The sequence below is a fragment of the Zootoca vivipara genome, chromosome 8, assembly GCF_963506605.1.
Source record: "Zootoca vivipara chromosome 8, rZooViv1.1, whole genome shotgun sequence".
Classification (NCBI taxonomy): Eukaryota; Metazoa; Chordata; class Lepidosauria; order Squamata; family Lacertidae; genus Zootoca; species Zootoca vivipara.
The window spans coordinates 67,157,975-67,176,546 of NC_083283.1; the positions used below are offsets into that span (position 1 = coordinate 67,157,975).

The following is an 18,572-nucleotide window of genomic DNA, read 5'->3' on the forward strand; positions in this document are numbered from 1 at the left end:
GAGTTTACAAAAACCCATTTGTTTTGTTGTGTGAACACACAGTTCTTATTTCCCGAGGGGGAAGAGGGACCTATTTAAATGTATGGTTTATAGTTGCCATATAGTGAGATACTCATGAATGAAAACTTTGACATCAAATAATTTCCATTTAAACTGCATGAATTGGGAATAAAAAATAGCTTTTTGATAATTTCCTGAAAGTGTGATTCCTAAAAGGGATGGATATGGGCTATACATATAAAAAGAGGTTATTAGCAACGTCACCTTTACAGGAAACACGACATTCTGAGCATTAGAGAAAACAGTTAGTCTAGATCAGGCATCCCCAAACTGCGGCCCTCCAGATGTTTTGGCCTACAACTCCCATGATCCCTAGCTAACAGGACCAGTGGTTGGGGAAGATGGGAATTGTAGTCCAAAACATCTGGAGGGCCGCAGTTTGGGGGTGCCTGGTCTAGATTGTAGAAGGCAACTTAATACCTCTGAAAGCTGAATTGCTCCAAGGTGATTAATATGGTTGAGGAGCTGCAAAACACCCAGAGACTTTGTTCAGAGCTCACATTCGCCTTAATTTGGGTTTGTCTGAACCCATAGTTTGCTACACTGTACCAAAAAGAAGACAGGTATGTTCTGGTTTGCACACTACATTAAACTGTAGTTTAAAGCTAAGCTGGGTTTGGGGCTTGCTTCTCTCCAAACAAACCTAGTGGAATCCAAGCTTTTTAAGCCCGGGTTTTGGATGACATGACAAGCTAGACTCCAGCTTATTTTTTTCTGTGGTCCAGCAGTAGCTAGGGAGATGTCCTGTAGGAATTTTTGAGCAGCACGCACGGGCACACAGCTCATTCACATTAAGCTAGAGTTTGTTTTTAAACTGTATGTGCCACAAAAACTAAAGCCAGAGCCAAATAAAATCTTGTCTACTCGTTTAGTTCAATCTATGCGATCAATCCGTTATCTTTGCCTACAGAAACAGAAGAGGACATCTGCGTGTGAGAGATAAGAACAGTCACTATTCAATTGGCGATTAAGTCAGCATTTCCAGAATTTAGTGGATTCAGAATTGGAGAATGGTGACTAGTTGCTTGTTGTGTTCCTTTGATTTTAGGTAATTGTATTGATACCATAAGTAGATTGTTATTTGGGGATTGCGGTTTCTTTTAAGTTTTTAGAAAGCAGTTTTTGACAGCAAAGATCAAGAATGCAATGCACGATGCTTTAATGCTATTTGCATTGAGGACATTGAGATCATATTGTTCCTGGAAAAGGAATATCATTATGTCAGAGAACTATATATGCAGCTTAGAGAGGTTTGAGCAACATTGTGGATTTTTGCATCCTTGTTTTGTAACCTGCTGGTGTTATGGATAGTAAATTTATGCATACCTCCTGCCTGTGCAGGTTAGATGTGTACATAGGGAGCCATTAGACAGTGCTTGGTGTTAAAAGATTGCAATAGTGTATTAGTGCCAAGTGATTTTGAAGATCGTTTAATCGCCATAGCTATTGAAAGGTAGTAAACCAGTGCCTCTTGGAAGTAAAAGCATATTGGAATTACTTATAGCAGACAGTCCCATTGCATTTGGGAAACTGTGTGATCTGCACTGTGAATTGCCTCTAAAATGTGGTCAATAGTAACTCCATTTATGTTACATAGTGGTCAAACCTGATCAACATCTGTTATTGTTGTTCCTTCCAATGCCCTGTCAATACTGTACTACCAATAATAGAAGAATCCATGTAATAACTTGAAAGGTAAATCAGGACAGTTCAAGGTAGAGTTTTAAAGAATTTACATTGCTTGTGTTATGTAATGTAAATATTGGGGTTTGGCTTTTGCTGCCCAACTCCCCTTGAGACTCTGAGTCCCCTAAGTCCATGATCGGTCAGAGAAGAATGGATGGAGGCAGGTTCCAGTGGAAAGCAAAGCAGATACTTATTTTTCTGTTTCAACAGAGTTCCCTCCCCTCCTTCCAAAGAGGGAGAGACCCTGAACAAAAGTGTGCAGGAACCTTTAAAGACTTTTGACATTGCTCAACTCCCTTAGCCAAAGACCACCCCAAAATCATCATACATACTGTATATTATAGTCTACAGCAGAAATCCTGTCTGCCAGGATACCTGATAATGAATGGTCTCTGATTGCATTACCTGGGTAGCCTGGCCATTCTCTTGTGATGGTTAATACCGGTACTTTAGTTCCTGAATCCAGGTCACAGGCTCACCCTATTCATACACAAATATGCCCTAAAGACAGGATTAGTAAGCAAAAAGACAATGGGAAGGCTTTCCCCATTTGCCTCCCCTTACTGCAGAGGAATATTTGAGGTCATTGGGAGAGTCTAAATGGCTTCAGGATTGCTCTCCTGTACTATTTCAGACACGTGGCTTATATATTTAGATATGTGAGCATTTATGAATATTTATTCTATATTTGAGACCTTAGAATTCTTATAACAAATGCCACTTGTAAACTATAATCAATGATTGCCAGACTCTGACATACAGTGGAGAATACTTGCTGGCTCTCTTTTGCAAACCACAAGACCATGTTCATTGACCATTTTGAAGGTTTTCCCGTTGAAATCTTTCATAGATTCATAGTAGCTCGTAAAACCTGGGCTGCTTTCTGCATAAGCTCTTTGCCTATTACACAGCAGTTAAGCATCTCATTTTTGTCTCTGTCGCCAGCGTGTCTCTTTTTTGATGCATGTGTTCCGTACACGACACATACCGAGTTTCTGCTTTCGCTGCTTTCCCTCCCCCTCCTGCCACTGCTTTTAGTGTTTTGGCTGTGTTTACCCGTTTAAAAATAAGAATGAAAAATGCATTGACACTGTTGCTTAACGCAGCACTATTGATTTATTAGCAGCAGGTTTTCCTTTCTGCAGAAAAGGTGCTTTTTGAGCTCCCGCATTCCTGCGCCTCAATACCATATATATATATATATACACGCTGGAGTACCAGTAACAATTGGTGTGCCGATCTTTTACAATCTGGCTAAAGGGAATTTACAGAGTCATTCCCTTCCCCCATAAAAAAGATAAAAATGTACAATATAGGGTAGAATAACCCATTTATTGGTTCGAACTTGACTCTCAAGTAGGAAAGAAAGGAGAGGGTTATTGGAATCCCTAACACCCACACTGAACCTCTGTTATAAGTTGTCAGTCACACGACTGCAGATTTATGTGGCAATTTTATGTCGAGTTCCTCAGGAAAAGAGGCTTTTGGCTTTAAAGTGTGTGTAAGCAGTAGGTTTATCTGCAGCAAAAACAGTACATGGGACTGCCAAACTGGGGAGCTCAGGAAGGCTTTTTTTTGTTATTTGTCTCCAGTCAACACCAATTGACTTCACGAGCTGACCCTCACTCAGTTATGCCTCTCCCACTCTGGATTCTGTTCTGAAAGGCGAGGCTCTTGGGATATGAACTGTATCTACGCGGCTGCAAATGACAAAAGTGTTTGCAATCACCCAACTCCTCAATAAACGACAAAGCAGTGGAGGCACCAGTCTCTCAGCAGCAGCAACAAACACCTTATCGGAAGCAGAGCCCTGCTTTTCAGCATTGCAGTCTGTGATTGCATTTGTTTGATGGGCTGGATGCTGTTATGCATCAAACCGTGGGCAGAGGAGTCTTGTTTGGTTTAATACAAATGGAGAGACTTTGTAGCTGCAAAAAAAGGAGTGCAAATGGACTCCTCCTTCGAACCTTGTCTATATTATCTCCCTGTTTCCACTGAAATAGCTGTTGGCCTATGCAAGGATTCTTAGCTGGCTTCCCCCCCCCCATTGGACTATAACCAACAGCTGTAATAATTCACATCTTATGTGTTTCCTATGTGTCATTGAGCACATTAGAGCACTAAGCCGTACTTGCTGCCTTTGGGAATGACTCTCCTGTGGCCTAGCCCTTCCAAGCGTGGCACGGTGGGTTGGTGCTGTTAACCAAAATGTTGGTGGTTCGAGCCCACCCAGGGACAACTGTGAGCAGGATTCCTGTATTTCAGGGGGCTGGACTAGATGGCCCTTGGGATCCCTTTGAACTCTACAATTCCATGATGCTATGACTCTGTGGGATAGTGGACCCTGGTCCTTACCCCAATCTAGGTAGGCTACTGCCTTCACTTCCTGCTCTTTGAAATTTGGGAGCAGCTGGCTTTCCTGAACTTATTTCAGAGCGCAAGAGAGATTGATAAGCCTGTTAAGTCTCTCCAGCAACTATACGTTAAATGCAAAGATGATTTATATTTATCAAATAAAACTCACAGGGAAATGGCGATGCAGTTTGCTTTTGATGTGATATCTCAAACGGGCAAGGAGAAGAAACTCCATTGGATGGAGCTATTTATTAATATTTATTTATTCGAAATAATAAAGAAGGCATTTGAAAAACACCTTCAGGTCTACTAGAAGGATTGGTTGTTGCAAATTTACTGCATTTCAAACAGAAACCTCTTTAGAAGTGCTTTTCAGCCACATCCGCTTCTCTCATTTTCTATGTAGACCCTGTTGCCCTAAAATCCAGTGTTCAAATCTGGTTTGATAACACATGATGGGGGGTTGGTTGGGGGAAATAGCCTGCAAATGGGCCTTAAATCTGGAAATGACCCATTCTTTTTTTTAAAATTATATTAACTTTTCAAATTTTGCAAATTCTTTTAAACAACCCTCAAAACATATCTCTCATATTCATTGACTTCCCATCCACCCTTTCAGGGTGTTCTTTTCATAGCTTATAAAGCCACTATACTACTTACATTTTTACCCATTATATACGTTAATTCTAAATTATTGAACTACCAATTCTCATTGGCTGCTCTACTTCAAATCCTGCATACGTTTTACATAAGCACGATATTTCCCCCCCCCCAAAGAAAATTCCACAAAATAGTTCCATCCTTCAATGGACACTTTCCTCATTCTGTTTCTTAATTCTCACAGGTAATCTAGCCATCTATGCATATTCCATCATCTTCATAAACCGATCTGGAAATGACTCATTCTAAACTATATGGGTAGCGATGTACTAGCCTTGACAATGGTGGTTTCCCTGTTGCTGACATGTTAAGAGCTATAGAATTAGTTAATTGGTTTTTCTACAGAAATGAACAACTGCATTGGAATGTGATGTGTACAGTTTGAATGGCGAAACAAACAAACCCTGAAGCTCATTTGTAGCAGACAAGCCCCTTCTTCTCCTGGTTCCCAGCCCTATTCTGCTTCTGATCTTTATTTCCTGATTTTGATCCTAGATTTACATAAGACAGACTGTTCCTGGTGTTACAGGAATTTTTATAATGATGGGGGGCGGGGAGGGTTGCCCTTTGTTCACACACAATGTCTCCTCAAAGCACCACATAACACACGATGGAAATCTTTGCTCCTATATTCCTGGCTGGTGCCTTTGTTTGGTAATCCAAGTGAGCCCAAGGATTTTCCTGTAACACTGGGATAGTACCGTTGCAAGATTATACAACTAAGCTGTTCCCCAACAAACTGCTCCTTGCACTTAACTTTCAAATTTAACTTTTCACTCTTCTACGGCCCTTATTTTCTCTCCTTTTCCAGCTAACTGCTCTAGCAACAGCCTATCTGGTTTCTCCATCTGCTAGTCTTGTCGGGCTCCTGTAGGAGACTCCCTGGATTTGACCTTTCCTGGCTTGCTTGATCCTCTGTTCCCAGTATTGATGCAATTTGGGTCCCTGGTTTGATGCATCTCTCTCCAGTCTTGACCTCTTGGCAAGTTCTTTTGACACTGTCTTGGATTTCACCAGCTATCAGTATTAATGTTGCTCACTTATGTCCTGAACTTTTTATTCTGCAAAGGGCTGGCCGTTCCTTGGGCACTTCAGAGACCTGTTCAGTATAAAAAACTGGAGTTTCTCGGTCTTGAATTGTCTTCTGTAACAAAACGTGTCACAATCCTGTCTGAATGAGCATGCCTATTGTCCATGTTCACATGTTCATCCTTTAGCAATTCTCATTGGTTGCTGGGAGCGGGATTTCTGTTTTGTCATATCAGCTAGGAGTCAGTTCTCAACTGCTTTACCTCTCTGTGAAATATAATATTCTGCAGCTTTCCCTTAATTTTTGCATCATTGCTTTTTCCTCATTGCAGTGTGCTGAATGCTTATGCTTACAGCGCAGTTCATTAACTATTGTCAAGCAAAGTAACATCAATGAAGTTTAAAAAGCAGAGTGATATTGATTCTGTATGGCTCAAATAAGTGAGGTTTACCCAGCATGCGCAATAAAGTAACTCCTGCCAATTCTGATGTACAGCAAACATAGGTAAAAAGTGGGTGACTCAAAAGGGTGTTTAATAATAATAATAGGGTGAAAGCAGGGAGGTTATTTCGCTGTCAGCATGCTACTTTTAGGTAAATATTTAGTGAACTGCATGATGCAGATTTCTCCTTGCTCCTGCTTTTACGGATAAAAAAATGTCGCTTGTCGCCAGCTTAATCAAGCAGTTTCCTTCAACATAAAAAGCTTGAGTCTCACTGCTAAGTTTTCTTCAGCCAACTCCCCGACACACCAAATCACTTCCTCAGGAAATCATGTTTGCATATGATAGAGCAAGTTCACCAAACCTTGCTCACAGACAGGAAAACTGAGCAGAGTGGCAAACAATTAAAACTCATCTTAAAAGGCATTGTTTCCTTAGGTGAGCATATATAATGGCACTCTCTTTTTTGAGGGGGGGGGGACATTTTACTAGTGGTAGTGCCTTACCGGTAGTATTTTCTCCATTATTGTGTTCCATTTGGAGATTTGGATTTGTTTTTTTAAATCACTTTGGCCTCAAGAATTGTGCTGTTCTCTCTCCTATAACAGGTTGGCCACTTCAAGAAAATTCCATCTCTGTTATCCGGTGATTTGTACTGGTGAGAAATGTGCTTGTAAAGTGGCTTATTTTAAATGAGTTTTCTTTTTCAAACCTCTCTCTTTTAGGGCTGGTATTTATGGAGAGAATACCAAAAGTGGATGTCAGATTAGAAGGAACACAGCGGGATTTTCTCTGTTCTGTTCATTAACCAAGTGAAGGAAAGAACTATAAAGAGAACAGAATGTACCCTCCCATTTATTCTTTTATTAAAAACGTAATGTTATAAAAGGTATAAAGTCATATTTAAACAAAAAAGAGAAGGCCAGCAGTATAAAAATTCAGCTCAAAATATTAGCAAAGCAGATGAGGAAAAAACTAACCTTTGCACCATTATCGATATAACAACAATAACAATAACAACATTCATTCATACACTGCCCATCTGGTTGGGGTTCCCCAGCCACTCTGGGTGGCTCCCAACAGAATTGATGATGATGATGATGATGATAAAACATCATACATTAAAAACTTCCCTAAACAGGGCTGCCTTCAGATGTCTTCTAAAAGTCAGATGGTTGTATATTTCCTTGACATCTGATGTGAGGGAGTTCCACAGGGCTGGCGCCACTATCGAGAAGGCCCCTCTGTCTCCTAAAAGCTTGGGCAAATGAAACTGTTTCTACCTGGTGCCAGAATTAACATTAGATGACCCTCTGACATGGGAGGGCATTCCATAGATGTGGTTATGACTCTAGTTACCACCCATCTCTCTTCAGATGGTGAGGGATTCAGATGATGTAAGCAGTGTTTGGCAAGCGCATGATTCAGCTCAGCGCTGCCAGAGCTTTGCCTGTTTTCAGTAGGTCTGAGGAAACTATATCCCTTCAGATATTGCTCAGATGCAACCCTGATCCCCTCTAACCATTGGTACTGCTGGTTGAGGCTGATGGGAGTTGGATCCGAACAACCCCCCCCCAAATGTCTAAAATAAGTCTTCTTTCTTGTTGTTTTGTGTATTGGTAGTAATTCCTTCTCACAGGGGAATAAATTATTTCGTGTTTCTATACCGCTGAGATACTGTTGGCAGTTGGAGCCATTGGAAAATCTAAACAAGGGCAGTCATTTTCTTTGCAAAGAGTACTTGAGGAAAGCAAACAGTTAACCTCTCAGAGCTGAAAGCAGCAGCAAAGCTTTTGTCGGTTTCAAAATAAATGAAACCCAAGCTCCAGCTCCAAACTCATTTGTGGAAGTGTTGGCAACATTTTAATTTACAGCATTTTCCTCCTGCTGTTAATTTGAAAAGTTCCAAACAGATGCATCCTGTTTATATTTTAGTGTGGGTGATTCTGGCAATTAATTTCTCTGTTGAGAACGCATGGCACCTTCCCTCCTCGATGTCTCTTCCCCTCCCCTCGCTACTGCAGCCTTAGGGCAACAGACGCTGTCATAAATCATACATAGTCTGTAATGGTTTCTAAGGATGCTTAATGCGTTTGGGGAGTTTGCGCCATGAAACTTCCTTGGTAAAGGTGAAGCATCCTAATAGGTTGCCTAGCTGAAAGCTTGATATTAACCTTGTAGAATGATGATACATACAAATGCATAGGCTTGTTCGAGGTTTGCAACTTCAGCACTCGTTGTGATTATGTTAGCAACCAATGTTACGGATGGAAAAGACATAGCGTGGTGGGTAGCCTTCGAAGCTCAGGGATGATATAAGCTTTTGAGCTTACTCCCCCCCCCCCAAAAAAAAGACAGAGAGGGTTTAATTCTTAGTTTAAGCACTTCACTATCTAGGGTGGTTTTGGTTTATTAGTTCTGGAACTAAAAGTATTGGAATTGATGGGGAGAAAAATTCAGCTGAGAAGGGTCAGACCACAGATTATTAGGATCAATGTGCATGACTGACCATTCTGCTGATAGAAATGGAGAAGCAGAGTTTTCTTTTAAGGTGATTTCTCCAGGGCTATCCAGCGACTCTGAGCTGGGCGTGATTTTACTTGTACTGTGAATATATTACTCATCTCATCTGTAAGGCTCAGAGTAGGCATCGTGTATGTGTGTTGTGCTGGTGTTACTGAAGGAAAATTTATCGAGTTCAATGGGATATAATCTAATTAATGGCTAAAACCCACTGGATGGTTTCATGTCCCAAGAGAAAAGATCTCTTCAGTTGCAGGCTGGCCCTCAGAAAGGCCTGAACCGTCTTGACTTGGTGTTCTGATAGAAAAATTAGAAGGGCACTGATTGGTCAGACCAAGGACCCGTTTAGTCTAGCATCCTGCATCCTACTGCTAGAACAGGGACTCAGAAGTGCTCTCTGGCTTTCGCTAAGAACAGGCCCTGTTTGTTATGAAAACTGCTTACTTTAGGATAACACAGCTGAGGCTTGGAGCCTCTATTGTAAGTACAGCTAGCCATTTTTTTTAAAAAAAATTAAATATTTCTTGATTTACAGAAGTATGTGCAATGTCTCTCTCTCTCGTATTTATTCCATGTATCATTTTTACTAATCAGTTTCATTTGTTGAGACATTAGGAAGAAAAGGGTAAGAGAGGTGGACAGGGAGGGGATGGGTGGGGGTGGGGTCGGATGATGATGTTACTTAATATATGTAGAGCAGGCATCCCCAAACTGCGGCCCTCCAGATGTTTTGGCCTACAACTCCCATGATCCCTAGCTAACAGGACCAATGGTCGGGGAAGATGGGAATTGTAGTCCAAAACATCTGGAGGGCCGAAGGTTGGGGATGCCTACGCTAAACTGAGTAGATAAATAGGTAGCACTGCACTGGGAAGGTAAATGGCATTTCTGTGCACTATGGCTTCCATCACGGTATCCCGTTGAGCCACTTGACCCGGAAAGCTGTCTGTGGTCAAACACTGCCTCCCTTGGCCTGAAAGCAGAGATGAGCATCACACCCCATAGTCAAATTTGACTGGACTTAACTGTTCAGGGATACTTTACTTTACTTACTCTTAGGTTCAATAAAAAAACCCTTTGAACCAAGTTCTAGCATATTCATCCATTTGCTGTGCTGTGCTGTGCTGTGCTGTGCTGCAGAAAGGATAGTCTTTAATAATAATAATAATAATAATAATAATAATAATAATAGTAATAATTTAGTTATACCCCGCCCATCTGGCCGGGCTTCCCCAGCCACTCTGGGCGACTTCCAACAGAAAAATAAAACACAATAATCTATTAAACATTAAAAGCCTCCCTGAACAGGGCTGCCTTCAGATGTCTTCTAAAAGTCTGGTAGTTGTTTTCCTCTTTGACATCTGTTGGGAGGGCGTTCCACAGGGCAGGCGCCACCACCGAGAAGGCCCTCTGCCTGGTTCCCTGCAACTTGGCTTTTTGCAATGAGGGAACAGTCAGAAGGCCCTCAGTGCTGGACCGAGGCCATTTAGGGCTTTAAAGGTCAGCACCAACACTTTGAATTGTGCTCAGAAACGTACTGGGAGCCAATGTAGATCTTTCAAGACCGGTGTTATGTGGTCTCGGCAGCCGCTCCCAGTCACCAGTCTAGCTGCTGCATTCTGGATTAGTTGTAGTTTCTGAGTCACCTTCAAAGGTAGCCCCACGTGGAGCGCATTGCAGTAGTCCAAGTGGGAGATAACTAGAGCATGCACCACTCTGGCTAGACAGTCTGCAGGAAGGTAGGGTCTCAACCTGCGTACCAGATGGAGCTGATAGACAGCTGCCCTGGACACAGAATTGACCTGCGCCTCCATGGACAGCTGTGAGTCCAAAATGACTCCCAGGCTGTGCACCTGGTCCTTCAGGGGCACAGTTACACCATTCAGAACCAGGGAATCCTCCACACCTGCCCGCCTCCTGTCCCCCACAAACAGTACTTCTGTCTTGTCAGGATTCAACCTCAATCTGTTAGCCGCCTCCATCCTCCAACTGATTTGAAAGAGAGGTAGAGCTGAGTATCATCCGCATACTGATGAATACCCAGCCCAAACCCCCTGATGATCTCTCCCAGCGGCTGCATGTAGATGTTTAAAAGTATGGGGGAGAGGACAGAACCCTGAGGCACCCCACAAGTGATAGCCCAGGGGTCTGAACACTCATCTCCCACCACCACTCTCTGAACACTGCCCAGGTTTTCTCTCTGTTTTCTCTCCGTTCTGTTTTCTCTCTGTTCTGTTTTTTGTCATCGTTAAATATCGGTGTCTCTGTTTTTCTCAGCTCTCATTTATTGGAGCCATGTTAGCAATGAGCATGAGCATCAAAGAGCAGGGAGGGAAAATATGTGTCAGGCAAGCGATTTCCCCCTCTCCACTCCCTTCTGCTGCTAATGCATCTCTTTCTATCGCTTGGTGTCTTCTGCCCATGGTTTTTCATACTCGGTTAGGTTTTATTAACATTAGTAGATATAGCTCAGCCCTGCAGAGCTTTCAGCTGCTATCAGATCTGCACTAGCCAAGGATATTAATCATGATTCTGGTTGTCTCTGTCTTTTTGGTCTCACTTGAGTGTTGCTGCCTCCCAGCCCTCTCCCCTCCCCTCTCACTGTCCTTTAAAGAGTCCTAAGGATACCCCTGGCAGTCTTCTTTAGCTCTGGGTCTTCTCTGTCAGCAACATTTTCTTGGCTGTCATCAGATAATCCAAAGTACTAATGATAAAACAATGTTTTTGACTGCTGCTGAAGTCAGCTGTGCCCTCATATGAGACCTGGCTGGCTTTCTAAAGTGTTGCGGAAACTTTGTGGTTGGAGAGAGAGGGATACCGCAATCTTCACCTCATCTTTGGAGAAGCTCTTTGCCTTGTTACTCAGGTTTTTTGCTTGTTCCTTTGGCCTTTTTGTGTGTTAATTAAGAAATATATAGAGCAGCAGCTTTCCTTCCATTGAACCAAATGCCTATAGTAAGTGTGTCATCAAATGCCAGTAAGGGAGAATATTGGGAAGTCCACTTTTCACATTAGAGCCCAGGGTGAATGAACTCGTGGGATTTCGCATTCCAGCTCCACTCTCAACTTCTGTGTATTCTTCTGAACCTGCTGTACACAGAGCCTAAGCCAGGGGTCGGCAACCTAAGGCCCATGGACCACAAGCGGCCCACGGGGGTCTAACCGACCCATGGACCCCCTCCACCCGCTCAGGGACCCCCGCTGCCTGCTCGGTCAGCTCCCGTGCACCGCGCTAAACCGGCGCGGAGCAGAGCAGGGACCGCCTTCTGTGACGCTGGCTGGCTTCACATTGGCTTCAGGATGCTGCGCACGCCTCCTCCGCGCCAGAAGGAACACCGGAAATAGCGTTTGCGCATGCGTGAGTGCGCACACAGACATCTGTTGGTTTGTCTTGGTTTCTTGCCTGAATAAAGCGTTGGACTGGGGAGGCAGGTTCAGATCAACCACTGGCCACTATTTTTCAGTCTAACACAACTCATGGAATTGTTGGTGTTCTATCATGTATGTACCAGTATGTTGGATATGTGATTGTAAAACTTTGAGAGCCACATAAATAAATTTATATGTATACAATGGTGCCTCGCAAGACGAAAGTAATTCGTTTCGCGAGTCGCTTAGTCTTGCGACAATTTCATCTTGCGAAGCGTGGCCATAGAAAACTTCGTCTTGTGAAGCGCCGAAAACATCGCAAAACGCATTTGTCTTGCGAGGTACCACTATATGTATATAAAAGAAATAAATACCTACAAGCCTTTTGTATGAAAATGCTCCTGTAGGGAGTGCCATCAAGCAGGACATGAAGGCACCCCAAGTTTGTTGAGGGACGACGTCTATTATCCTTTACAGTAAAACCTCAGGTTACAGACGCTTCAGGTTGCGTCCCGTGCTGAACCCGGAAGTACCCGAATGGGTTACTGCCGGGTTTCGGTGCTCGCGCATGTGCAGAAGCACTAAATCACGCTTTGTGCATGTGCAGAAGCGCTGAATCGCGACCTGCGCGTGTGCAGACGCAGCGCTGCGGGTTGCGTCTGCCTCCTGCACGGATCATGTTTGCAACCCGAGCGTCCACTGTACCTGCAAAATTGCTTTCTAGTTCATTACGTAATAACGTTAGAAGATGGGTTGCGGGGCTCAGTTATTTTGAGGAAACCCAGAGCTGAGTTAATGGTTTGCATGTGGTAGCAATAATTATTCAGTGTTCCACGAATTATTGTACTCAGGAAAGCAGCAATGAGGGGTACTGTGTTAGGAAGCACTTTGCTTTGCAAAAGTTGCATGTCTTGGTTGAAAGTTTTGTTACAATCGTGTGTGCATGGTTTTTTAAAATAAAGTTTGCAAACGTTACAGACTTTAATCTGGGGATGGCTAACTTTCATCCCCGGTTGCTCCTCCAGAACCCACCTACCAGATGTGTGTGTGGCCATGCCACAATCTTGTAGGCATACACAAACATCCCCCATAGTTAATTTCTGCAGATCAGCAATTGGCGGGGAGGACATTTAAGTCAGTGTTGTCCTATTTAGTTTTTTCTACTTCTTACCACTGCCACCAAAATAACCATCAATTATTGGAATTTTTAAAATTGTGCATAGCCATTATATTGCTGCTGGCTTGTTAATGTTTCTGGAATCTTTTATGTGCTGTGGCTTATGAGTGCTGAAGGTGCATGTTCCATGTAGACTTTATTAAGTGCACAATGTATTCCAGGCTCCCTTTACTGCATCCCTCTTAACTTTGTGCATTTCCTTCGTACTGTCCACTCTACCTCTACCTATACATAATGTTTAGATCCGTCCTGTATTACCATTTTGCTACACTGCTCGCAATTTATGCCACTGCTTGTCTTAATACTTCACTACTATCTCAATGAGCATTTTCCTTCTTAATAACTTTTAATGTAATTAGCCATGCAGCAGATTAAAGCCAAGCAAGAGAGATGATAACCCTATGAGCGAAACTCTAGGACTGGGCAGAGAGAAAATGAGGTCGATCCCGATGACACTTCAAAGTTCAATTGTGCCAGAGGTTTTAAAACAGGGAGATAGGAAAGCCAACATGGTTTTTTAAAAAAAACATTTGCAGAAGTTTGGCCGTTGACCTTCTCCCTTATAAAAATAATCGGGAGCAGATCCTTGGTGTTTGTCTTACCCATTTTGTGACTTTTGCCTTGGATTTTGCACATGTTGTTTCAACCGATACTTTATTCTGCAGTGGATGCAATGTAAGATTTGGGGATGGTAGAACTACCTGGTCCTAAACCTTAGAATGTTCCTGGGAAAGTTGCTTTATAAGGCCCCATTCAGGTTTACTGTGAATGGTGCAGAACCAATTCCTGATTATCCTTCCCCTGCTGCTCCAGTAGGTATTAGAATATGAGAGCCAAATGGATTGGAGACAGTTGCGGCACTCTTCCACCTGGTTGCTATTCTGCCCAGAAAGGAATGCAATGGACAGGGAGACAGAAATTGTGTGTTTGATCCTATTCACAAAGTTTTGTAGTAACATTATTCCTTGGAGCCACAGAAGAAGCCACCAGTAGGGAAATGGCTCTGCAGCGCTAGCCTTAAGTGTCAACAGAGCTCTTGAGTGTCATTGTCCAAGCATTGCTGTCATGAAGAAATGTACTTCATAAACCCTGCGCTTGCTGTATACCTATGTGTTCCTGGTCACCATGTGTGTCTAACCTCGACTCGCAACTGCCTAACCTGTTCCTAAAAATGAACTCCAACATTTAAAGGTTTGCAGGGGCTTTCCCACTGAATGTGAACCAGAGGGTGATTGCAATGATATATGCAATGCTGTAAATTTCAGTCAAGTTGGGAGGAAAAATATATAGGTGTGTGTCCTCCCACTTTGCCTTCAAACTGATCTTGGGTTATTCTCCATTTGTTCAAAGCTTTTCTGAAGCTTTCACATGAAGTCTGTTCATGAAGCATGGAAAACGAGCAAACTGTCCTTTTGATTCCTGCATGAAAATAGCCTTATTGACCAAGTAAAAATGTGCAATTCAGGCTATTAGTCTGAAATGCTGTCTTCAAAAATCATTATAACCGTCTAAAAAGACTTAGGGTGTGTTTTTTTTATTATTCAATGTCCCTGGTATATGAGGCTAAAACCCATGGTTAGGTAATGTTTGTGCTTAGGGGAATTTATTAGCCATAAGCATTGTGCTTAAGATGCTACAGTTTTGCAAAGTTCAATTATCCTTTACTCTTCGTCTGCATCAATAAAAGGATGTCTTTAGATCCCTCACCCCCTTCAGTATTCTAGTAGACCTTTATGATTAACTCTGTTCATTTTAAATTTCCCTCTCAGATATTGACGGACTCCCAGTCAGATGCTTCGCTACGGACTCCTTATCTCCTTTCGCCTGGTGGTAGAATACAAGCTAGTCACCGTGGGAGGCTGGGAATTGCTCCAGGAATTAGATTTGAGACCGGACTGCCGAACAACGTGATAATCTCACTGCTTTCGCCAATTGGACCGCGATGGAGACTCTGTCCCAGGACATTTTGCTGGAATGTCAGATTTGTTTCAATTACTATAGCCCCCGGCGGAGGCCCAAGTTGCTGGACTGCAAGCATACCTGCTGTTCTGTTTGCCTTCAGCAGATGAGGACCAGCCAGAAAGACTTGCGGTGCCCGTGGTGCCGAGGCATCACTAAACTGCCCCCGGGCTTTTCTGTCTCCCAGCTGCCCGACGACCCAGAGGTCATTGCCGTGATTGCGATACCCCACACTTCAGAGCACACTCCCGTCTTCATCAAACTTCCCAGCAACGGCTGCTACATGTTGCCCTTGCCCATCTCCAAGGAGAGGTCCCTCTTGCCAGGAGACATTGGCTGCCGCCTGCTGCCAGGCAGCCAGCAGAAGTCTCTCACTGTGGTGACAATCCCAGCCGAGCAGCAGCCCTTGCAGTCCGGCGTCCCTCAGGAGGGAGGCGACGAAGAGCAAGACAGGAGGGGCATTGCGAAAAGCTCCACCTGGTCGGGGGTTTGCACCGTCATCCTGGTGGCCTGCGTCCTGGTTTTCCTCCTTGGGATTGTCCTACACAACATGTCGTGCATTTCCAAGCGTTTCACTGTGATTTCCTGCGGCTGAAAGGAGGTGGCTGCAACGGCAAATACCCATGCGGGCCAATTTTGGGGGTTTGGGAGGGTGGTTATGGTGGTGGCAGGATGCCGTGAGATGAAGCGCCATTATTTGGACCGCTGTTCCACCATACTGAGTCATTGACACCAGGCTGGTTGCTGGTCCAGAGTCTACTTTAAAAGACAGTGGCACCTGTTGGTAGAGTGTGGGAAACGTACAATGCTTATCCGCTGGTAACAGTACCAAGGAAAGCTGCATGCATCACCATAATCACTTAACAAATGAGCTGTAATTTATAATGATTTCATCATGTTACGAGATTAAAGATGTCTATTTAGCTGGTTCTACTATAGCGATATAGGACATAATCTCTCCCTGTCTCTCTTTAACAGAGTAGTCAACTTACAAATCAAAATGCTGTATGTTCAAGTAGAATTAAGCATTGGCATTCGGAAAGGCAAGCAACCCAGTACTTTTCCAGACGTAGCGAAAACCGTAACTCTTCTCTTTTTAAGCGGCAATGGAGAAACTTGTGAAAAGTTAAAAAAAAATCTCATTTAGTTAATAAGGCTTCTTTTTGTATCTTTTAAATTGCACATTAATTACAACGGTTTTAAAAAATCTGTACCATAGTTATAGAAAGAGAACATTTTTCTAAAGCGTTGGAAGTATTTTGGATGTAATCTATATCTGTGTGTTTATGCGCATTCTGTTTTTCTTCTGTAGTTTTAAGTGATTTCCTCCCCCTCTCTTTTAAATTGAAATCGGACACAAAAAGAAAGAAGCAATAAAGGGAACCAGGAAGGATATACAGCTGTCCAGCCAAACTGTTTGTCTGTATGCTGCCTTCTGCAAAACGCTACTTTAAAAATGTAAATCTTGGGCATGTGGTTTCATGTGCACACAGTAAATATATTTGTCAAGAACCTCTGCTGCGGAAACTAGTGGAGATGGCCTAATCTGAGATAAAGGCTGATCTTTGTACGTGAGTGGCATACGGAATGGTTCTTGAAGACTTCTCTTCAGGTGTCCTACCCTTTGAATACAAGCTGGAGGTACATCACCAAAGGAGCCGTAATCTAGGTTTTATTCATCATTGCAAGTGTGAGATACTACTAAAGGCTATATGGCCATGATACAGAATGCACAAATGCACCAGCAGTGTTGCCCTCCTTGCCCTCAAAGGTGTTCAACAGGGTGAAAATGTTACAATTGCAGAAAGGAAGGGGGGGGAGAATAGGGGGAGATGGGTGAAGTGGCTGGGGACCCAGGTCAAGAAAAACGTCAGAAAAAGTGACTATCTCCTAAAGGCAATTGTGTCGAGAGAAGTTGTCCCCCCTTTTAAAACTCTGACGATGTGGACTGCCAAGATGAGTGTTGACCCAGGAACTCCTTTCTGCGATTCACCAATAACTTTGCCAGCCATTGACAAAAATGTAGTGTTTCTATAAGAGGGGGTTCAGGGGATATGGTTTTGGAAACTCGGTGGCATTTGAACAGCTCGATCATGTTGAGAAAAGGCATGAAACTTGCTTCTGTGTTAGACTGTTCAGGCAGCCAGGAGTACTCCGGGTTTTGTTGACCTTGCTATCCTGAACGAGTAATCCCTGTGTATACAGAAAATGAGTCCCAGGGTACTTTAGCTGATTTTTTATCAGGCTACGTCTGCTTGCTGGGGATTACAAAGCCTGCCCAAGAAAAGGATCGTATTGCTGTTTGCACGGCTGCTTCTCTTGAGGCAAAACAGAGGAGAGTCTGGATTCTGTAAAGTGGCAACCATAAATTAATTCCTGGGAACCCACGGTTCTGAAACTGACACACAGGCCTTCCCTATACAGGCATGAGCTGATGCACATGGAAGAGCTCTTCCTTCTTCGTAAAATCCCAATTTTTGTATACAAGGAAGTAGACTTTTGACACATTCTCCGTCCGTTCCCAAATAAGTACAGTGCTAGAAGTTGCAGACTGGGCCACATGTACAGTAATATGTTAATAGAAGGCATTGAGATGACCCCCCTTTTGTCGTCGTCCCCGATGTTTGTTCCTTTGTGATCCATTTTTTAAATATACTTCATGGGCCCTGCTTTCACCAGTCCTTTGTATCATTCCATGTACAGTCGTACGTTGGATTCCAAATGACTTGGTACTCAGACGTTTTGACTCCCAAACGCCGCAAACCTGGAAGTGAGTGTTCCGGTTCGTGAACGTTCTTTGGAACCCGAACATCCCGACGGGGCTTCCGAGGCTTCTGATTGGCTGCAGGAGCTTCCTACAGCCAATCAGAAGCCATGCTTTGGTTTCTGAACGTTTTGGAAGTTGAACGGACTTCGGAACGGATTCCATTTGACTTCCAAGGTATGACTGTATAAGCTGTGTTACTCTAGAGGAGGCTCAAACAGATTGATTTCCCCCAACTTCAAATCAGCCTGGGCAATTGGAAGAATCACGTGGTACCATTCTCATTGGGATCAAGCCACTTAGGACTGCAAGTGAGGGATCAGGTCTTTTGGGGGAATCACACATCTCATTCAGTAAACTACTTGCCCGTAACCAGCCTCTGTTGCCTAAAGACATTTTGCTCTCCCAACACTTCCCTGGCTATTCTCCCTTTCTATTCACCCCACTAACCATGTACCGGTAAGCAATACAGCTCTCATAAGCCCCAGCCAGCACAGCCAAGCCCCAAACCAGTCTAGCTACATGAAGATGATTTCACAAGGATGTT

General features: G+C 43.4%; 1 protein-coding gene across 6 annotated transcripts in view; it reads left to right on the plus strand.

Moving 5' to 3' along the window:
- RNF152 (ring finger protein 152) overlaps nucleotides 1–16,030 on the plus strand; it is a 45,419-nt gene extending 29,389 nt beyond the window's left edge. For all 6 annotated transcript variants that reach the window (XM_035125469.2, XM_035125471.2, XM_035125470.2 and 3 more), the window contains one exon: nucleotides 15,072–16,030. In XM_035125469.2, the coding sequence (XP_034981360.1) occupies nucleotides 15,245–15,856 (612 nt within the window). In that variant the 5' untranslated portion in view covers nucleotides 15,072–15,244 and the 3' untranslated portion in view covers nucleotides 15,857–16,030. The remainder of the gene's footprint in view (nucleotides 1–15,071) is intronic.
- The last annotated feature ends 2,542 nt before the right edge of the window (nucleotides 16,031–18,572 follow it).